The sequence below is a fragment of the Macaca nemestrina genome, chromosome 4 (assembly GCF_043159975.1).
Source record: "Macaca nemestrina isolate mMacNem1 chromosome 4, mMacNem.hap1, whole genome shotgun sequence".
In the NCBI taxonomy this organism is placed as follows: Eukaryota; Metazoa; Chordata; class Mammalia; order Primates; family Cercopithecidae; genus Macaca; species Macaca nemestrina.
The window spans coordinates 66347682-66371742 of NC_092128.1; the positions used below are offsets into that span (position 1 = coordinate 66347682).

The 24061-nt window shown below is 37.7% G+C and overlaps 1 protein-coding gene across 3 annotated transcripts in view; it reads left to right on the forward strand.

Moving 5' to 3' along the window:
• LOC105475430 (glutamate metabotropic receptor 3) overlaps window positions 1-24061 on the forward strand; it is a 223519-nt gene that overhangs the window by 181527 nt on the left and 17931 nt on the right. For all 3 annotated transcript variants that reach the window (XM_011730639.2, XM_071094761.1, XM_011730638.2), the window contains one exon: window positions 15798-16864. In XM_011730639.2, the coding sequence (XP_011728941.1) occupies window positions 15798-16864 (1067 nt within the window). The remainder of the gene's footprint in view (window positions 1-15797; window positions 16865-24061) is intronic.

Below are 24061 nucleotides of genomic sequence, written 5' to 3' on the forward strand. Positions count from 1 at the left end.
GAGACCTTCATGCAGTGAAGTGATGGGATGCTGGTATCTGTGGTACCTTAGACATTTTTAGAGAATTGTGAACCAGAAAAGAAGGGGACAGACTAGGTAGAGAAAATCAGCTGCAAGGCTATCACAATAGCCCATAGAAATAATAATGGCTTCCTATTACACAGACCTGCCAATATGCTGGACATATTTGAGGTGCTGCTCATGTTGTATATGTTTTGTAATGAGAACCAAAATTGGCATAATAGCAGCAATCAATATCTAGTTGAGAGGCAAAGATGGACAAGCCAGCATCCACCATTCCCACTCTCACCCTCTGCGATTCGTCCCCTTTTTTTTCCTCTTCTCTGTTTTCTACTACCCCTACTTTTCTTTTGTCGAATCCTAGTACATACACCCCACAACTCCAATTTAAAAGAAAACAAACTTGAAATTTGAATGCTGCCACTAAATCACTTTTCAAATTATTGAAAAGTGATCTCATCCCCCTCACCTTAGTGCTCTCTGCCCTTTTCTAGAAAGATATGTTATTAGCTAGAACTAACAGAAATTCAGCAGTTAGCTGTGTGAGGTATTTTTTTTGGGGGGGGGTGAGAGTGGGTGGTGCGCGCTGGGGGCTGTGGGGTAGGATTTAGTGCCCAAATCCTACTTTCTCCTTTTCTTTTCCCAGGTTCTAAACATGTAAGGATCAATAGCCAAGAGGAAACAAATTTCATTTCTTGTTAACAACTGAGCTAATGCCTGATCTTTCCCACCACCCTCCCTTAAAAAGACTTCTCTGATATGACAGCTAGATCCCTAGCATAGGCCAGGAGCTAAGAAAGCTTTGGTTTCCCACAACCTGTGTCTGAATGGCTGCATCCTTAGAGCAGATTTCAAGCCTACTTACCCAGGTGTCCTTATGTATGAGGAGTGAATGGCAGATCTTCTTTCCCCACCTGTTGCAGTGAGGAGAGAGAGCCTGGAGCAGGAGCAGAGCTGCTAAGGCAAGACCCACTCGGTCTGTATAGCCTGGAGACTGGAAGTGCAAAGGAGTGCATGAAGATGACCAAGGCCAGTTCTAAGTTAGTTCCTCTGTCAGTCGGCCAGTGAAGGTAGAACTCCTGCCTTATCTTTTAATAGCTATGATTCTGCCCATTAGGGAGGAAGGTTCAGTGAATGTTAGATTCACCAGTCAGACCTGCTGCTTCTCTGAGGGGAGGGAAAATAAGATGGTGGGAAAAGAAGGAAGTTAGGAAGCAAAAGTTCCCTTTCCATGGGACTGAGGCTAAAACTTGATCTAAGAACAAAAGTATTCCTACTTCTTCAAAAGATATCATTTTAGGAAAGCGAGACAAAGCTCCTGTCCAAAATTCTTTCTGCACTGAGATATCAGATCCCATCATCAATAGTTAATTTGTGATTACATTTTATATGGTCCTTTGACTATGATATCTTTTAATATGACTGTTCCTGAAAGGGATAACATATACAGTATGTAGTACTTTGATGAGAATTTGTTTTGCTTGGAGTTACAAGAGAGAAGTGGGCATCAGGAACAAGGTAGGCTAAGAAAGAAAGTGGAAGAGCCTTAAAGATAACTGTGTCTACTTCATGATTACACACCTAGTTGGATACATGATTACCATAATTCTCACATGTACTACTAACTTTCTCCATCTATTTCAAGGATGACTGTGGGTGAAGTTTTGGATGTTAACAATGCCCCATCTCCTGGTTTTTCAGTAAAAATATCATATGAGAAACGTGGAAATTTATGCAACAAAGTTTTATATATATATATATATATATATATATATATATATATACACACACACACACACACACACACACACACACATACATACACATGCATATATATATATCTCTACCCGTATGGTATTATATTAGGGTACTATAACCAAGTTAATTTTATCTATCATATTAATTGAGCACAGCTGGAGGAATAGTGAGACTCATATGAGCTAAAATGATTTCTGGGGTTGATCAATTTCCGGGGAGATTTTCTACAAAGGGACAAAATAACCAGTTTATCATAACCTTAACAACATTATTTTCAGATTAGTTCAAAATATAAATTATGGTGAAGAGGAGAAAATTTTTATTCTTTTCATTTTTTTGAATTTCATCCTCACCCTCCTCCGACCCTCCACCTTCTAGTAGACCCTGGTGTCTCTTGTTCCCCTCTTTGTGTCCATGTGTACTCAATGTTTAGCTCCCACTTATAAGTGAGAACACGTGGTGTTTGGTTTATTCTAAGTAAATTAACCCTTACGTTAAAAGGGAGAAAAAGAGGAGAACATTTTTTAAATCATAACTTTTTAAATTTTATTTTATCACCTTAATTATTTCCAGGGGAATAGAAACCCTTTCAGGATGATGTAGCTTTGGAATTTCTTAACGATGTGTGGATATGCTTGAAGATTTGACAAGGTCACTTGAAATCTTGTGGTTCAATAACGCAGCCTTTTCTGTGAAGACAGAAGACTAAGCTATGCTACAGTGGCTTAGGAAACACATGAAAACTTAACAATAGACCAGCATGCTGGCAGGAGAAGTCATTTATTTTACCTTGTATTTTCTTTACGTGATACTACACAGAAAGTCAAATGCATGTCCATGCATTCATAAAACAACAAAATAGAAATTAATTTGCCTTACCCGTGGAAATTTCAGTTACTGCATGCTTAGCTGCTGTGCTTGTCTTTGGAAAGTTCATCCTTGAAGGCTGAATAAAATTTTGCTGTTCTGCTTCTTTATATAAAGAAGTCTTTTGTTTGCTTAAACATAGGAAAGCTCGTTTTATTAAGTATCCTTGATCCTGTGATTGCATTCTTCAGAATATTAACCCCGGTACCAATTTTCAAGTACTTTTTAATAGTTTGCACGGTTGGCTTCTGAGAGCATCTCTGAATGGGATTTTCCCAGTCATTTTCACACCTTCTGTCCATATCACGTTTCACTCTTCTGCGGCACTTAGATCTTTAGCACAGCAGGTGGAAAAGTGATTTAAGGATAGAACAATGGGACGCTTATGCCTTTTTTAAAAAGTCATGGATATGCATTTCTAGCCAACTTTGGAGAAAGCCTTTTTTCCCCTTTTTAAAACATTTTAAAATCTATGCTGTGCTATATGACAGTCACATTAAAAAATGAGAACAGATTAAATTGGTCATCAGAATTCACAATTTCTCTTCACAAAATTGGAAAATTTTGAAGACGGTTGCAAAGTCACATAGTATTCTAGGGTGCTTAGGTTTGTTCTGGGGATAGAAATTTAAAGGGAGAAAATTTGCATACAGACCTCACTTAATTCTTACTAATAACAGATATTCTTGCTCATGCGTTAGCTCTGGAAGAGTATATATCTCCTGCTCCTGCTGCAGACAAGAATTTGCTTCTTTCGTAAGAGGTGACTGAAGAGAAGGATATGTGCAGCTGGGTAACTGGTTTCTTAAAAGGGGAGAAAAGGAGACTGTGAAAATCTGTGTGTAATGGGCCTGTAGTGACTGTTGGGGTAAGGTGGGAGGAGTGAAACTCAACTGAAACAGCTGATGAACGGGGAAAGGAGAGGACTCTACATACTGAAGGAAGTGTATAAGCTGGAAATGACTATAGTGAGAAAACAAGACTAGGTAATAGTAACCTCAATATGGTGACACCATAAGGAATTTATCAGGCATAGATATTTTCCATTTTCATAAAGGATTGAACTTTTCAAAATATATCTAGAAATACAAATATTTATTACCCTAGACCAAGGTTTCTCAGCTTCAGCACTGTTGACATTTTGGGCCAGATATGTATTTGTTCTGAGGGTGTGGCTTCCATATTGTGGGATGTTCAGCAACATCCCTGGCCTCACCCACTAGAGGCTGCAATTCCCCCGCCCTCTTGGCTACATCATAATATATACAAGTGTCAAGGCCCTTAAGATTCACATTTAATTGGCCTGTATTATGACTCAGGTGTCAGCATGATTTTTAAGTTCCTGAGATGATTCTAATGAGTCTAATTGTTTAGGAAAGCGTTAATACCTAGTATGTGTCCAGTGTTCCTTAATGAGAGTACAGAGTTGAATGAGACATCATCCCTGTTCTGGAGAGGCTTAGGAATAGCAAAGAGATGGGCACACACTGAATATTTTTCCAACATATTATAGTCCATTTCCTTAAGGTCAAACGCATGGCACACTACGTCAGCACAAAAGGAGAGCTGATGCCTTAAAGATACAATATTCTTCTGAAATGTTTTTCAGTACCTGAAATCCTCACATTTTAGAATTATGTATTTATAACCTTAGAATAGGTAAAGATTTCTTAAACGGAATGCTAAAAGTCTTAGCCATAAAGTAAATAATTCATAAATTGGAAATGGGCATTAAAATTAAGAATTTGGGGGCATTAAAAATAAAGACTGTACTGGGCATTAAATTTTAGAATTTATGTTTATTGGACAAAACTAAAAAGCAGGTGAAAAGATAAGCCACAGAGTAGATATTCACAACACATATCTGAAAACTACTCATATCTGGAAAATATAAAAAACTCCTATAAATCGCCGGGCGCGGTGGCTCAAGCCTGTAATCCCAGCACTTTGGGAGGCCGAGGCGGGTGGATCACGAGGTCAGGAGATCGAGACTATCCTGGCTAACATGGTGAAACCCCGTCTCTACTAAAAATACAAAAAAAAACTAGCTGGGCGTGGTGGCGGGCGCCTGTAGTCCCAGCTACTTGGGAGGCTGAGGCGGGAGAATGGCCTGAACCCGGGAGGCAGAGCTTGCAGTGAGCCGAGATCACGCCACTGCACTCCAGCCTGGGAGACACAGCGAGACTCCATCTCAAAAAGAAAAAAAAAAAACACCTCCTATAAATCACTTTTTTTTTTTTTTTTTTTTTTTTTTTTTTTGAGACAGAGTTTCGTTCTTGTCCCCCAGGCTGGAGTGCAATGGCCCGATCTCGGCTCACTGCAACCTCTGCCTCCCACGTTCAAGCGATTCTCCTGCCCCAGCCTCCCGAGTAGCTGTTTTTACAGGCGCCCACCACCATGCCCAGCTAATTTTAGTATTTTTAGTAGAGACGAGTTTTCACTATGTTGGCCAGTCTGGTCTCAAACTCCTGACCTCAGGTGATCTGCCTGTCTCCGCCTCCCAAAGTGCTGGGATTACAGGCATGAGCCACCAAGCCCGCTGTCAAATTTTTAAAAGAAAAATTCAATACAAGTGGACTGGAAAAGGTACTTTATAAAAGACTACTTCTAGACATTTGATTGACTTATGAAAAGGTGCTCAATATTATTAGGCATTGGGGAATGCAAATTAACTACCAAAAAAATCACAATGAGATACCAGTACATTTTCACTCAAATATCTAAAATTAAATGACATCAATATTAAGCATATGAAGCAACTGAAACAATCAATTTTACTATTATATACAAATACATACACACTATATACACATATACACACTTGTGCACATACACATACAGGCATATTTCAGAAATATTTTAAATTCAGTTCTAGGCCATTGAAATAAAGCAAAATTCACAATAAAGAAAGTTACATAAATGTTTTGGTTTCCAGTGCACATAAAAGTTATATTTACACTATACTGTAGTTTGTTAAGTGTACAGTAGCATTATGTATTAAAAACAATATATATGCCTTAATTTAACAATACTTCATTGCTAAAAAATGCTAACAATCATCTCAGCCTTTAGCAAGCCCATACTCTTTTTGCTGATGGATGGTCTTGCCTCAGTGTTGATGGCTGCTCACTGATTAGGGTGGTGGTTGCTGAAGACTGAGTTGACTGTGGTAGTTTCTGAAAATAAGAAAACAATGAAGTGTGCCACAATAATTGAATCTTCCTTTCGCAAAAGATTTCTCTGTAGCGTGTGATACTGTTTGATAGCATTTTACCCACAATAGAACTTTCAAAATTGGAGTCAATTCTCTCAAATCCTGCCACTGCTTTATCAACTAAGTTTATGTAATATTCTAAATCCTCTTGTCATTTCAACAATGTTCACAGTTTCTTCGCCAGGTGTGGATTCTATCTCATGAAACCACTTTCTATGCTCATCCATAAAAAGCATCCCCTCATCTGTTTTAGTTTGATCATTTAGTTTGCAGCAATTCAGCCACATCTTCAGGCTCCACTTCTAATTCTGGTTCTTTTGCTATTTCCACCTCATCTGCAGTGACTTCCTCCACTGAAGTCTTGGGCCCCTCAAAGTCTTATGAACCATCCTCTCCTAGCTTTTTCTTCTGCAGGTCCCTCACCTCTCTCAGGTTTCAAGTAATTGAAGATAATTAGGACCTTGAGCTGGAATAGGCTTTGGTTGAAGGGAATCTTGTGTCTGATTTGATCTTCTATCCATACAAGTAAAACTTTCTCCATATCAGCAATAAGACTCTTTCACTTTCTTACCATTTGTGTGTTTGCCGGAGTTGCACTTTTAATTTCCTTCAATAACTTTTCTTTTGCATTCACAACTTGCTTAACTGGTACAAGAGGGCTAGTTTTGAGCCTGTCTCAGCTTTCCACATGCCTTCATGACTAAGCTTACTCCTCTCTAGCTTTTGACTTTAAGCGATTCTTTTTTTCACTTGAACACTTATAGACCATCATAAGGTCATTAACTGGCCTAATGTAAATATTGTTGTGTCTCAGGGAATAGGAGGCCTGAGGTGAGGGAGAGATATAGGGGAATGGCCAATCAGTGAAGCAATCAGAATCAGCAATCACAACATTTATTAAGATCACCATCTGATCTGGCACCTGAAAACATTTATAATAATAGCATCAAAGATCACTGATCACAGATCACCATTACAGATATAATTATAATGAAAAAGTTGAAATATTGCAAGAGGAGTTGCCAGAAAGTGACACAGACGCATGAAGTAAGCACATGCTGTTGGAAAAATGGTGCTGATAGACTTGCTGGATGCAGCATTGCTACAAACTTCCAATTTGTAAAACAAAACAAAAAAATAATATCTGTGAAGCACAATAAAGCAAAGTACAATAAAATGAACTATGCTTATATATGTATGTCCCAAAATTTATATACAAGAATCTTCAAGGTAGCATGTAGAAAATGCTGTCAGTGCTTCACGTGTATCTTCTTACCACTCACTATTCTCAGACATGCCAATAGCTTCTCAATAGAAGCGTCTGTGACTCTGCCAGAGAGCTCTGTCTGGTCCGACAGGCTCTGCCTATAGAGAACAGACCAAAAATGCCATGAAGTTACCACTCCACCACAAGCCAATGACATATGAGAGTTGTCCCATCCGAGCTGATGAGTAAGTTGGGGTTTTATTTCCCAATTTCCATTCCACTGTCTCCCACAGGGCCCCAGTGAGGCTGAGACCCACTTGCCCTCAGCAGTAACTTGGTCATTGACACATCCTGTATTGGATTCATTCCTATTTGTCTTATTTCTCCATTGCCCTATAACCTCCCAAATCAACTACTCAAACTCAAATTTAGTCTTGGGGTTTGCTTCTAGAATAACCCAGCTAAAGACATTGTTTATATAAGCTAAAAATTGAAAGAAAAATTTTTTTTAAAGTTCATCAACAAAAGAATGGCTAAGTTGTGGCCCATCATATGATAGACTACTATGCATCATTAAAAATAAACTAGACCTCATCACTACGTGACTGAATTTCATAAAACTTAATTTTGAGTAAAAGATGTTAGAGACAAAATAAAACACACCTACATTAATATAAAGTTCAATATCAGGCAAAATAGTCTGTGGTTGTTATGGGTTGAATTGTGTCCCCCCAAAACAGATATTTTGAAGTCATAACCCTAGTATCTCACAATGTGACCTTATTTGGAAATAGTGCTTATACAGGTAACCAAGTTAAAATAAAGTCATTAGCATGGGCCCCAGTCCAATATGGCTGGTGTTCTTACAAAAAGGGAAAAGATAAACACAGAGACACAGGGAGAACACTGTGTGAATGTGGAAGATCAGAGTAATGCATTAACAAGCCAAGGAACACCAAAGAGTCCTGGCATACCACCAGGAGCTAAGAGAGAGGCATGGGAGAGATTCTCTCTCACGGCCCGCAGAAGAAACCAACCTTGCTGACACCTTGATTTCAGGCAGACTATGACACAATAAATCTGTCATTTCAGAATCTCTGTCATTTCAAGTCACCCAGTTTGTGGTACTTCGTTATGGCAGCCCTAACTAATACAATGGTTGTAGCAAGTAAGATGGTGAATTGCCTTTGGGGCAGAGGAAGGGTGGAATGATAGGGACAGGAACAAGCGAACTGGTAATGGTCTGTTTCTTAACAGTCACAATGTTACATGTGTGTGTTCACTTCATGATAATAATCCACTTTTTCAAAATACTTTTTCAGTATGCATTAAAATTCAATGAAAAATTTTAAAAATCTAAACACTTATTAGAGCAGAGGAGAGAAAAGCAGTACACTGCGTAATGAAGAGGGCAAGAGTTGGGGAAAAGAAGGTACGAAAAAAATGTGATAGTATCTGTAGTTCACATTAAAGAAGGTCCCTAAGCAAAGATTCAATGACCACTATGGACTTTCAGCTCAAATAAATCAAGTTAGCCCTGTCCCCTGAATTGCGGGTAGGAGGATTGGAATCTTCATAATTCCCACTCATTTCTATTTTCCCTATGCCCCTACCTCCCCATTCTTCATTCTTAGTCTGAGAGTAGATTATTCCTGAGTTGCCTGGAGTATTGACAATTTCAACAATAATATGTAGAATATAGAAAGGAAAACCAGTAAAATCTATAATGAAGACTAGCCATGCTAACATTTCAGGGGAACTGAAGAGAGTCCTCTGCAAAAGTCATAGCACCGTAAAAAAAAAAAAAAAAAGAAAAGAAAAGAAGCTATTTCAGTATCTTTTCTCAAACATTCACTTTCACTGTGGCATGTTAGGTATTTACTGAGTGTTTTCCACACATAAGTCTGAGCAACGAAGACATCTAAGTCGTGCTTTGTCCCAGCTGTTACACTCAGTTGATGACTGTGAGAAATGCTTCGGTGATTTTGTTCCTAATCAGTAAGTAAACTAATTACCGACGGCCAGGGATTCATTCTTATTCTTTCCTATCTTCTTGCTGCATGAAGTTTGTAAAAGATTTTGTTTGCTCTAACTGAAGGATTTTGATTTCCTTGCCTCTTGACTTCTAACACAGTCTTTTCAGGGAGATGACACTGTCTTTCACCTATATCTTAATTCTGATTCATCAGATTAGTTCACAGAAACATTAGTAAGGCCCTGGTTGTAAAACTGAAGCCATGTTCCTGCTTGTAGCTTTTTTTTTTTTTTTTTTTTTTTTGAGTTGGAGTTTTGCTCTTGTTGCCCAGGCTGGAGTGCAAAGACGTGATCTCAGCTCACTGCAACCTATGCCTCCCGGGTTCAAGAGATTCTCCTGCCTCAGCTTCCTGAGCAGCTGGGACTATAGGCATGCCACCACACCCAGGTAATATTTTGTATTTTTAGTAGAGATGGGGACTTCACCATTTTGGCCAGGCTGATCTCTACCTCAAGTGATCCGCCTGCCTCAGCCTCCCAAAGTGCTGGGATTACAGGAGTCAGCCACTGTGCCTGGTCACTGCTAGTAGCTTTTGCAATCTTTATCAGTGTTTATGAATGTGAATCCAAGTAGTGGAGGTAATATTCCCTTTACTGAAGGCCTAAGAGTCACACTATTCTCTTACCTTAATTGGACTTCTGTCTGAGAAGAAAAAAATAAAGAATGAATTTAATTTCCTCCTGCCATTGACCTATGATATTTTTAAGGTATAGACTTGCTGCCTCTCTATGAAATGATTCCTAGGAGGATTGGTCACCTTGGTATTCAAGCCAAGTTCCCATTTGAAACGGGTCAGAACTAATTGGATAATGAGCTAACCTGAGAAACAATTCTCCTGACCCAAGGCCACATCTGACTCCTTCGGAAAGTGGAGACCTGATTTTGAAGCACCCGAATGACAAGGAGCTTGAAATTAGATTTTGGAGAAGGTTGTTTTAAGTCTTTATAAAAAACTCTTCCATCTTTCTGGTTGTTCTTTTTTTTCTCCTTCCAGTTTGGGTTCTTTCATGCTGTTGCAACACCAATGAAAGGTGAAGTGATGTATTTTTCCGTTTCTAATGATGCTTACTCCCATGGTGAGACTTAACTTGAGAAACAGCAAATAAGTTTCTTCACACTAAAGAACTATACGGCTGATTGCTGGAGAATCATGGTTTTGGTTAACTGGGTTCTATTTTCCTAGTGAGTCATTTGACTTAGAGGCAACTCTAAATGCACCAGGAAGACAACAGCATCAATACACTAGAGCTTCAAGCTCTCTGCCACTTGAAGCCACTCCAGTAGCACCTAAGAGCTTGCTTTTCTTACTTGCCTCCTCATTACCCAGGTCAATATTGCCATTGCATTCAGAATAACTGTTCAAGAACAGGATTTTTTCTCACATGTGGAATATTTGCGGTTCACCTTTTTCTTCTTGGTTCTTATTTCATTCTTTCTCATTCTAGTACAGACACAGCAACCTAAGGATCTTTATTACAAGCCAAGGAGCAGGGCATTTCTTCTGAAAAATGGATTTTTTTTGTTTAGAATTTGTAATGTATGCGTTTGAAGTAATTTGTTTTATGTGTTTGAAGGATTTAGAAACTAGACTGAATTTTGTTACATATTTTACACATTTTACAAAACAAATTTAGTAAAAGGTAAATGTATTAAAAAAATAAAATTACACCAAAAGTAGCATTTGTTTATTCACCACCCACTTTTCAAGCAGTTGTTCCAATATTTGCAGCAGCATTATTTTTGTAATTTATTTACTTTAAAGCTACTCTGCCTGACCTTGCTTAATTATCTTATATTATTTAACTTTATAATTTTTCTTTTTCTTTCTTTCTTTCTTTCTTTTTTCTTTTTTTTTTTTTTTTTTTTGAGACAGAGTCTTGCTCTGTCGCCCAGGCTGGAGCACAGTGGCGTGATCTCGGTTCACTGCAAGCTCTGCCTTCTGGGTTCACGCCATTCTCCTGCCTCAGCCTCCCGAGTAGCTGGGACTAGTGTTTTATCAAAATAATACACGTATGTAGTTTTTACATGAATACAACACACTTACAACAAATCAGAAAAGTTTCTTGCTTCACCCTTCCCTAAGCCAAGTCTACTCTTCACTGGTGTTTATTTGCCTTTCAGAAATGTTCACCCTCTATTTTCTCTTTCTGAAACTTTTGTTGGTTACAAATTGACATTCCACAGAGTAATTCTTTTCCTGTTATATTTTATTCTTGCCATCACAGCATTTTGGTCAAACTTTGAGATTTTTCTCAAATTTATCTTTCAGTCTTTATGTTAAATTTCTATATCTGCTATTTCCCTTCCAAAAGCTCATTCTGGTTCTCTGAATATTCATTTTTAAGGATATCTTGTGCCTATCTCATGGATGCAATATCTTCACTTATCTCTCTTGAGCATATTAGTGTTTTGAAGACTTTGACTTTCACATCCTGCATTGCTCTGCTTTCTCCATTTTTTTTTTTTTAAGTTTTCTGGTTGTTTTAGTCTCTTTCAATCAGTTTTATTGTTTGTTAAATATACTAATTTTAAGAACTTTATATTCAAAAATTTCTATGAGAACAGTGAAATATTTAAAGATATAAAACATATTCCTTTAGAAGTGTTTTCCAGAAACTATCTAATAACATCAACTGACCATTGGTGGAGGTTGGGTGCATACTTGAGAGTAATTAAATTAGTAACACAGTAAGAACCTGAGGGTTCTTATTCTTACATCTGATATAAAATGAGTTAAAATATTCAATATTTTTCTTATTTGTAACATATGAAAGGAGTTCCTAAAATTCTTAATTAACTTTCTCTAGTCATAGATTAAAGAAAGTTAGTTTTATGTGACATGAGAATTCTGCTATTGATCACTATACCTGAAAATACAGTAATAATGTTTCAACTCCTATGTTCACTTGTCCTAACCAATACTAAAATTTAGTATAATGCTGTGGTAGTTGTAAAATGACCATACAACTGTGGAAAGAGACCAAGAGAAACAACAAATAGTATAAAGATTTGAGTATCAGGGAATTTAATATATGACAAGTATTATAAATCAGTGGAAAATGATTAACTTATTTAGTACTTTATAATTTTCACTTATAAATTATTGTATGGTAATATACATTTTAAAAGTTATACTATATTTTATTTAGTATTTAAATTGTTAGCCATTTGAGAAAAAATGAACTGAAATCCTAACTCATTCTTTAAATTTGAAGTGCATTAAATTTTTCAATATTAAAAAAGCAATAAAAGGAATAGAAAAAAGTTTAGATAAATATTTTAATCATCTTGGAGTAGGAAAGGATTTTTTGAACTGATAAGTAAACTAGTAGTTATAAGAAAGAGATCGATAGAATCAGTTACCTAAGATTTTAGCAATCTGGGAAAAAGCACAAAGTTAGAAGAATCTTTCCAACAGATATGTACATATATGACAAGCAGTTAATATGTTCAGTTTCTATACAACTCTTACTTTTTTTTTTTTAATTTTGAGATGGGATCTCACTCTGTCACCCAGATTGGAGTACAGTGACACAATCCTGGCTCACTGCAACCTCTGCCTGCCAGGCTTAAGTGATCCTCCCACCTCAGCCTCCTGAGTAGCTGGGACCACAGGCATGTGCCACTACACCCCACTAACTTTTTGTATTTTTGGTAGAGAAGAGGTTTCATCACATTGCCCAGGCTGGTCCTGAACTCCTAAGCTCAAGCGATCCACCGATCTCAGCCTCCCAAAGGGCTAGGATAACAAATGTGAGCCACCGTACCTGGCCTACATATTAATTTCTTAAAATATATGAACACCCCAAGAGAAAACAGTGAAGAATGTGTGAACCAGAAATTCACAAAATAAATATGTATAATTTTTAAAAATATTAAAACATAACCAGACCCTTTAAAAGTCAAATAAATAAATACAGATTAAAATAAGGTATGTTTCCTATCAGTTTGTCAATTATTAAAAAGACAAAAATACTCAAGGTTAGTAAGATTGTGGAGAATGCACATTCCCATACAATGTTCATGGGAGTATTAGTTAGTAAAACAAAACAAAACAAACAACAAACAAAAAACACCTTTCCTTGGCAAGCCGGTACTCTGTAGCTAAATTTTTAAAGAACCTACGCTTTGACCCAACAGTTTTTCTTCTATGAATGTGCTCTAAGTAAAGAACTAGATAATGAGGTTTATAAAGGGAAAACCTTAGAAACAACCTAAATGTTAAAACTATAAGAATATTTAAGTAGCTCAGTACTTATGTACAAGGTAATAGTATATAGCTATCGAAAATGAAGATACTTTATTAAAAGATATTAATTTTTTAAAAAATTCTCAATATTTCACTGCAAATATACATTGCAAAACAATAGCTAAGTATAATCACGCTTACTAATGGGGAAAAGGATGGAGGAGCAGGGTCTGGATCGGGTCAGAAGTGAGGTCTGGATAAAGCAGTAGGTAGAATTGAATAACATCTCCCTCCTCCCATCTTCTCCCTCCCTGTCCCTCAGTAGGTCTCACTTTTATAAGCAGCTTTCCTTTTCTATGAAGTTCTTTTTATTATTTTTATATTCATTATCACTAACATATATGTTAAGTGCTTACTGTGTGCCAGGCATTGTGCTTAACATGTTATGGGATTTAACTCATCAAATCTTCAATAGAACTCTTATTCCCAATTTGAAAATTAGGAAACAGAGTCAGAAAGGTCCTTGCTGAAGGACACACAATTATTAAAAGACAGAAACAAGAATCACACAAAATCCATCTAACCCCAAAACTACACACTCAACTAATACATCACCCTTTCTTACAATTAACTTGAAACCAATTCACAACTAGAGTACAGACAGAAACAGATATATGTGATGGGTTTGTGAAATGTGGCAGAAAGGAAGTGGAGGTTGGTAAAGTCAAATTGCAGGGTGAGATAACAAGAACACTACAAAGAAATAAATAACAATAAGTGAATAATAAATTTGGCATAGTATATTTCTAACAGAACTGGTATGAGGTTTTATTGTAAACTACCCAACCCAGCCCTCTAGGGGCACCTATATCCTTCAGACAAGAGAGGGCTATTTTGCAAAATATAAAGTCCTCTTTTACCAAGAGCCCAAGTAATTCATTGAAGGATCACTTTACCACATACAATAACTGGATCCAGTTTTCCCTAAACAGTGTTTCCTGGACGTTGTTTCCCTATAAACGAGAGCAGCCTGAACCTCAGAGAAGGTGGAATGAAGCTCACAGGGGAGGCAACAAAGACAGCCAATACTCACAGGGTCAGACACTGCAGCATCCTCTAAATTCCAGTCTCTTTTTCCACAGTACAGAAGTAGCTGAGCACATTAGCTAAACTACATTTTACAGCCTCTTTTAAGGTTGAGTGTGTCCTTGTGGCTAATTTCTAATCAATGCAGTATGAATGGAAATATGTGCCATACCTTCTTTATACTCTCTTTCTCCTTCTGCTGGGTGGATGCTGATGAAGAGGAGGGCCTAGGCAGTGGCACAGCTTTGCTAAGCAGTGGTACAGCTTCAAGATGGAAGGAATCTTGGTTTTTGAATCACGATGTGAAGGACAGACACCCAGCAACCAAAATCTTAGACTGCTACATGAGGGAGAAATAAACAGTTTGGGGTCCATTTACCAACACAGGCAAGCCTACCATGAGTAATAGAGTTTCTCTATGTATCACATAGGTATCAGCAACATTCGTCTTCTAATTCTAAGAAAAGAGTAAAGATCGGCAGTGAAATAGAAGCACACAGTAGTAGAACAGAATACATGGCACAGAAATGGGTGATCAGAGGGGTGGTGTATGTTGGCAGGACAGACATGATGAGCAGCAGCTGGAAGAGAGGAAGCACGTATGCTCAGAGAGCTTCTGCTCTTAGGGACTTGCAGAATGCCGTAAGAAAGAGACAGGGTTGTGGGTGACCCATTTGACTGAGTGCTACTGACCCTGTTCACTTAGGAAATTTCAAAGTCTGCTTACCTAGATCCTACATACAGCTAGGTTGTATGTATTTGTGTGAATATGAGCATGCTGTATATAGAGACATGCATATATGTAGTCAGAATTAATGTCAATATTAAATTTAATATCCAAAATATTAAACTATTGAGTTGAAGTATGAAAGGTAGTTTAAATTTTTTTCTTTATGAATCATCTGAACTTGAAAAGAATCATACCATGCATCTGTAATGAAAAAATGTTCTTTATTTTGAAGGAGAAAATTCTTCCTGTTTTATGTTTTCATGAAAATATTTAAGATGGGAAACATTTTATTGGCTGTATATAGATAACTATGTAAAAAGAATGAGACACAATGTTTTGTCCAATCCTTATCATGAAGTCTTTCAAGAAGAGGATACATGCCCACCATAAAACATATGACCACATGTTTGTATATCCCACTGTTACATAATAATCATTGTACTGTATTCATGATTATCACTGTTACTTGGCACCCTTTGACACTCAGTAATGGTAAGTGAATGAATTTATGAATGCATGAGCACTTTAGTAGCTTTTGAAGTGTAACTTTCAACGGTAACTGATAAATTATTTCAGCCTTGAATCTCCATTTCCTGTTATTTCAGTGTATGACATAAAGTAATTGACTATCACACATAAGACACCTAAACAAGTGTTCTTTTTTTTTTTCTTTCACTTTACATATCACAGCTCCATTCAACCCAAATAAAGATGCAGATAGCATAGTCAAGTTTGACACTTTTGGAGATGGAATGGGGCGATACAACGTGTTCAATTTCCAAAATGTAGGTGGAAAGTATTCCTACTTGAAAGTTGGTCACTGGGCGGAAACCTTATCGCTAGATGTCAACTCTATCCACTGGTCCCGGAACTCAGTCCCCACTTCCCAGTGCAGTGACCCCTGTGCCCCCAATGAAATGAAGAATATGCAACCAGGGGATGTCTGCTGCTGGATTTGCATCCCCTGTGAATCCTACGAATACCTGGCTGATGAATTTACCTGTATGGATTGTGGGCCTGGGCAGTGGCCCACTGCCGACCTAACTGGATGCTATGACCTTCCTGAGGACTACATCAGGTGGGAAGACGCCTGGGCCATTGGCCCAGTCACCATTGCCTGTCTGGGTTTTATGTGTACATGCATGGTTATAACTGTTTTTATCAAGCACAACAACACACCCTTGGTCAAAGCATCGGGCCGAGAACTCTGCTACATCTTATTGTTTGGGGTTGGCCTGTCATACTGCATGACATTCTTCTTCATTGCCAAGCCATCACCAGTCATCTGTGCATTGCGCCGACTTGGGCTGGGGAGTTCCTTCGCTATCTGTTACTCAGCCCTGCTGACCAAGACAAACTGCATTGCCCGCATCTTCGATGGGGTCAAGAATGGCGCTCAGAGGCCAAAATTCATCAGCCCCAGTTCTCAGGTTTTCATCTGCCTGGGTTTGATCCTTGTGCAAATTGTGATGGTGTCTGTGTGGCTCATCCTGGAGGCCCCAGGCACCAGGAGGTATACCCTTGCAGAGAAGCGGGAAACAGTCATCCTAAAATGCAATGTCAAAGATTCCAGCATGTTGATCTCTCTTACCTACGATGTGATCCTGGTGATCTTATGCACTGTGTATGCCTTCAAAACGCGGAAGTGCCCAGAAAATTTCAACGAAGCTAAGTTCATAGGTTTTACCATGTATACCACGTGCATCATCTGGTTGGCCTTCCTCCCTATATTTTATGTGACATCAAGTGACTACAGAGTAAGTCTTTGATTGTTTCTTATTTTTCTTGTTCTTTCTCCTGCCAGTGTTTCTTGTGTAGTATTTAAAATAGACTCCTTTTATTTCATCTCAACGAGTTGGGTAATTTCAAATGCCATGATGAGCCTGTATATTATATGTTAAAATTAATTCTACATGTAGAGAGCATTTAATTCATACCTACCGCATACAGAGCACTGTGCTAGGCACAGAGGGGAAGATAAATATAAATGATATGGACAATTACTCAATGTATAATCTAGTGGGATATAAAATGTAATACACGTACACATAATATTAATTAAACTTAAAAAGTGATTGACAATAGAATAAGACTTAAACTAAGAATCTAATTGTGAATCTATTTGAGAATACTTTAAATTAGATATAGGAGGACTTGGCTACCATGGATCAATCTGTAAATTAAAATATACTTGCAACATTAAGCCAGCATAAGTTTAAAGATAGAAACTTTCACTCATGCTTCATTACTTCTCTAAAACAGATTAAAATACGATGTTAATTTGCTATGTCTTTTCTATAGCTTTAGTTATATATACATGTATATTTTTCTTTAAATAGTTAAAAACTTTACTGTGCATATCCAGGTAACCTAATTAATGTTAATTAATACATTATTAGTAATATACAGTTCAAATTTCTGGGCTCCCTTATAATTACCATCTCTTTTGAAAGAAACTTCATCATTCCATTATAATATTCCAAATTGTTAAAATGCTACATAAAATGTAGCATTTTATAATTCTGATTTCAGTATCTTACAATGAGTGAGTATAAGAATGTTTCTCTCTTCAGGCATTTGTTTTTTATTCTCTATGTTTCTTAAATTGTCAGAGATTAAAGTTTTCCAGAAACATAATGGTTTACTTGCTGCACCATGATTTCACAAAATGAATTGCCTCCATAGGTTGTAAAAATCCTCAAATCTGTTGTTTACCAGCAATTCCTACATTGCCAAAATCTAGAAAATTGCAGCCCAAAAAGAAGACAGAGTGGATATAAAATTTCAGTTAGATAGGAAGAATAATTCAGGAGGTCTGTTGTATAACATGGTGACTACATTGTATTCTTGAAAATCACTGAGGGTCCATTTTTAAGAGCTCTTACCATAAAAAATGGTAAGTACGTGAAATAATGCATATGTTAATTAGCTCCATTTACCCATTCCACAATACATACATATTTTAAAACATCATGCTGTACATAAATGTATACAATTGTCATTTGCCAATTAAAATAGATAAATACTTTTGTTAAAAAAAATGGCAAATCTGTTTAAAGCATGGGATCAAGATGTTGGCAAATTATATTGTGTCTAGTCGCTCTAAGTTATTCACAACCATGTGACTGAAACCTATGGGCTACATTAAGGGATGAACAATAATGACGAAGAACATAAGTTCAATGTTGTGGGGCAAGACTACCTATAAAAATTTTGGAAAATTTTAAGAAGAAGAAACATCAGAGCTGGATCAGCAAAGTCAAAGAGCAGAGTATATGAACCACAGGGGAGTTGGAGTGTTAGAATTTGGGGATTAACCTGGAGAACTATAGTTAATGTATTGTAATGCCCCATCTCTATCTTTTGCCTTTATACATACATCTAGTCCCATAGATCTGCATGATTTTTTTTTTTTAAGTTTTTAGGAAGCCAGTCTTAGCAGACATGATTTGGAGTACTGGGATGGCAAAATAGTTATAATACTAATTATTTTGTCCTGGACATATGATTTGAAATTCTTAATTCTCAAAAGAGCTGATTAAAAAAATGACAAAGCAGAAAATACTACTGAGAATAAATAACATTATAAAAATTTAATTTTATTCAGTGAATTAGCATTTACTTCTAAGACATACAAAAAAATGACTTTCTTCTTTACATGATAGCAATAGAGTAGAACAACGGACTGAACGGAATTAGCTGAAGACACCAGAGCTTTCACCACATAGAAGAAGTCATAAGGCAAATGAAATGGGATAGAGGTTGTGGAATAGAGTTTTTTAAGGTCCATGATAATTAAGGCATCCAGCGACGCTAAGATGATCTGAAGCCTCACAAATAATACCAATCCTAAGTTTACAAAAGAAATGAGAAAGGTAGACGGAAGCCTCCAATGTAGTGTTTTTCAAATTTGGCTGCGTATTTAATCAACTGGGTAGCATCAAAAAAAAAAAAAAATACCTGGGACACAGCCCCAGAGATTCTGATTTAATTGGTCTGGCCTGTGGCTTGGACATCAGGATTTTTCAAAGCTTCCCAGGTAACCCTGATTTGCAGCCAGGATTGAAAACCTCTGCCCTAATGAATCACATGCTCTTCTTGTCCCACCAATATGTCTAGTTTGGCCTGCACTGTTTTTGAAATACTTGTCAAAGTTAGAAACTTGAGAAACTTTACATAAATATCTGTATTCTCGGTTTCTCTTAACAAAGTAAAAACATGAGCCCAAATTCCTACACTCAACAATTAGCTGGACCTGAGCAGCGCTCAGCCCTGAAGACAGAGCACTCTTACTCCTGTTGCCCCTATCTCCCACTGATCTCTGAATTCTCACACGTGGTCCCTTTCACTTACAAACTTTCATAGACCCTGCAAGCATTTGAACTTGGGACCCTTGCTCTAGAAATTCCAGAACAAGACTGAGATTTAAAATTTCCCAGAGGAAAATCATGTGGTTCAGACAGAATCAGCAGCAATAATTGAAGAGCAGCTGAAAAAATTTTGAGCATCAAACAGTCAACAAAGTTTATATCTCAGTGCTTTGCCACCCATTGTGAGTTATAAATAAACATAAGGCAAGATTCCAGTCTTCACAAAGTTTATATCTCAGCTGGAAGAAAGATATTAAACAAGAAAGAATTCAAGAATTATAAACACAGAATAGTTTATGATTAAATTGGTGAGATAAACTCTAAATACCTGTGGGCTCCATAAGAGTTATATGGGTAAGATCATGATCTTTCCAGGATTACTTCTTGAAGACAGGATTTTTACCCCATAACCTTGGTGGGCAAACACAACTAAGGTATTTAGAGAATATAGGGAATATTCCGGAGACTAGACAGGAATGAACCAACCAGGAGGAAGCCATATCAGTCTTACTCAGGTGGAAAATGGGCCAGGGGCAAGGCTGGTTCATTTAGATGTTTAAGGGCTTTGAGGTCTTGAGTTTGTTTTGTTTTGGTTATTTGCTTGGGCAAAAAAGTGACATGATGAAAGGCAAGAGGGAAAGAAACCTTCCTGATCAACTTACTCTCCTAGATGCTTTAAACACATGAGCTCACTTATCTTCATTTTGATAAAATTTGGAAGCAAATTTTATTATCCATTAGAAAGATGAGTAAACAGAAGATAATGAACTCCCCAGATGGCCAGTTAAGAAATAGTAGTTTTTCTGATTCAAATCCATGCCCTTCATACTGTAACACAGACGTATCCTTAATACGAAGGATGAATTTGAAAGGGTGGAGTCTAGATCAAGGAGGACTAATTGAAGCTATTATAGGAATTCAATACAGAGCAAACAAGACATTCAGTTAGAATAAAAAATTCAAAGGATTTTTGAGAAACTATCCAAGTCATCTCCTGCTATACTGCAACTAACCATTCTCAGTTTAAGAATCAAACACTGAGTCATTGGGATCTAATACACAGCTTAAATTGTGTAAATAAAAATTCAGCCATGTTTGAGTGGAAAGTTATCCATAAAGAAATTCATTTATAGTAATTACTGAGTGTTTTGTTCATGTCTTCCAAAAAATATGTGAGGACTTATTATAGGCCTTGGAGATAATGTTATCAACATAGGCAAGTCTCTCCTCTTTTGTAACTTACAGTCTAGTGGGAATAAGGTGAAGATGGAGATGGAGCATAAATAATGAATGAATGAAAATGCAGGCTCATTCAGTAGTGAATGCTGTAATGAGATTTTTTAAAATCCCCTTGAAAAGTGGGTTACTGAAGTTTATCTCAAATTTTAATGTGCATGCGAATCACCTGGGGATCTTGTTGAACTAAAGATTCTGATTCAGTAAGAAAGGATGGGGACCAAGGATCTCCATATCAGTAAGCTCCCAGGAAATGGAGATGCTACTAGACTAACACCATGCTTAGAGTGTCAAGACTCTAGGTTCTTTTGGGGGTTGTAGCACATGAAACAATTTACTTACAGTAGGCAGAGTCTTGGAAATTGACTCTAGAATTTTGACAAGGTTCAAATACTTACAAAGAAATTCCTATTTTCCCATGCTGACTATTTTGAAGATTCAAAAATATATATTATATCTCAAATTCTGTAAAAAAAATTTTTGTCACCCCTACTTTGCTGGTACCTATTTCATAATATTCCACTGAAGAAAAAATTCCACTGAAGGGAAGCAGCCAGACATTGGAATTCTATGTGCTATGCAGATGAAACAGCAAGTTCAAACACTCTTAAACAAAAATATCTTAGAAAAGAAAAGCATATGGCTACAGTTTAATGACTAAATGGAAGAGTGATTTGATATGAGAAATAGGCAGGAGAGTTAAATCATGTAGGACTTTATAAGCCATAGCAAAGAATTTATATTTTATTCTATATGGAAAGGAAAATCACTGAAAGATTTTTAAGCAGGGGAGTTTATGATCTCACATTTTAGTAGGAAAAAACAGGCTGCTGTAAAGACTCTATTACTATATGGCAAAAAGGCATAAATGAGGAGACTGGTTAGGAAGTTGAGGTGGGTACTGGGGTCAGAACCATCCGACAATAGGATGTTAACAATGGAGATGGTTAGAAGTAGAGGTAGAACCTGTCAAGAACAGTGAAAGGTTTTTACCCTGTTGCAATCTACCAGGTTAGCCTGCCACAGTTTCAGAATCCTTGTGTCAGAAGACATAAGACTCCTGATTCAGAAACAAAGAACTTTATTACCTTGTAGTCATAGCAGTAGCCAGAGTATCAACACTTGTGTAGGGTCCTGGAGTCCTGATTTCTTTCTTTCTTTCTTTCTTTTTTTTTTTTTTTCCAGACAGAGTTTCGCTCTTGTCACCCAGGCTACAGGGCAATGGCATGATCTTGGGTTCAGGCAACCTCTGCCTCCCGAGTTCAAGCGATTCTCCTGCCTCAGTCTCCCGAATAGCTGGGATTACAGGCGCGTGCCACCGCACTGGGCTAATTTTTGTATTTTTAGTAGAGACAGGGTTTCACCATGTTGGCCAGGCTGGTCTCGAACTCCTGACCTCAGGTGATCTGCCCGCCTCAGCCTCCCAAAGTGCTGACGAGAGCCACCACACCCAGCCAAGTTCTGATTTCTACAAGGCAATGCAGAGTGGGCTAGGACACCTGCATAAGCAGTACTCAAAAGAGGATCAGTGTTATTTTCTTTTTGCCTTAGGATCAAATATACAATAGCATAGTGCTGTTATTGATCCTATCCTTATTTAAAATGTTGACATTGTGTTCATCATGGACTTGGCATTATTTTTGATATTTTAAATATTGCATTATTGTCTTGATTAATGCATTTTTGATGTCTCCTTAAATTTGTATCTCAGGCAAGTGCCTCACTTGCTTTACACTAGCCCCAGCCCTGCCTTTCCCCTAATAGGTTAGGGTGGTGATTTGGGTGTCTATCACCAACAAGGCTTAAAATTTTGGGTTCCTCCCCTCTCTGAAGTTCCTCAGCATACTTAGTCTGGTGTGTATGGACTTCACCCACCCTTCAGGATGGGGAAATTTTAATCTAACCTTAAGTAGTATTTTCCTTAAAGCAGCTAACATTAGGATGGGAGTAGGGGAGTAGGGCAGCACAGTGAGAGAGCAGCTCCTTGCCAATAAATAAGACACATTTGTTTTCAGTTTTAAGCACTCAGCAGCTACCTATGGCTCAACCATATAAGGTCCAATATTTTTGTGCACCTAAAAGAATAAATTATGAAATAAGATCATCATTACTGTCACTATTCGCTTCAACTTTGGTGACCCATTGACTAAAGCCAGAGCCTATAGCTTTCTGGCTGGAACTCATGGCTTGTGCACTTTACTAATTTGGCCTTGACTCACACAACAAGTGTGACTTGCTTCTTTTTGATACAAAATTAACAGGGCGTTTGCTCTCTCATCATGATAATATCTCTTAGGGTCTTGCCTTGTTTTAGCATAAGGGTTGGGGAAGTTTTCCAGGGCTGTCGCTGATGGTAGGAATTTGTCTAGATTTCTTTGCATCCCTGTCTCATTCTTTGTGAACACTGTAAACCAATCCAGGTGAGTAAGCGCCCAAATACAAATCAGTGCCTCATCTATAGCTTCCCAGAAAGCTAAGTTCCACTGAAAAACAAAACAAAACTCTGAATCCTTTGACTGTCATCTTGGAATGCATCTAAGTTTGGAATAAGAGACTACAGCTGGGGATTAATCCTTTAAGGGCCCAGCTGTTGCCACTCTTCCTTAACAAGCATATGTGCCCTGATGTCTCAACCTCCCAAGGAAACCAGTCAAAGTTCGAGTGATTCACCTGGCTTCTACGTTCTCTGAAAATCTCTCAATGCTCAGCGTAGGTACATATCTCTGCAATTTTTGTGTAAAAGACAGTGGAATTTTATGCCTACCCAGGACAAATGTTAGTACTAGTTACTAGAATCAGGTGGATCTGAATCCAAACGGGGAGGAAATTCACCCCACTCTACCCTCCAGAGAAGAGTTAACGACAGCCAGGGCATCAGTCTAGGAGCTGTGTTTAAACCTACTTCCTGTTACTCAGCCTTCAACCACATCTCCAAATCCTCCTCCTTAACAGGCAATAAAGTGGAACAGTATTTATTCCTGCTTAACCATACAATTTGGTCAACATGTTTGCTACTGATTCCCACGTACTTCCTCAAATCCTGTTAATCAGTCCTTGAAGCCCTCATATTTTCTTTCTGAAAAAGCCATGTGTCTGTTGGCATTCTTTCCTCATTGTCAAAACTGTCAAAGACTGTAGTGCCTGAGATTTTACTATACTTGCAAGGCAACAAGTTAGCTTACCACAGTTTTACTAATGCTAGCAAAAAGAACTTTATGACTCACAGCAATAGCAGTAGCCAGAGTGTCAGCATTTGCACAGGTTTCCTGAGTGCCACTTCTCACAGGGCTACACAAAGTAGTCCAGGTGACCGCTGTACCATCAGTGGGTTACATCACAGGAGAGGAA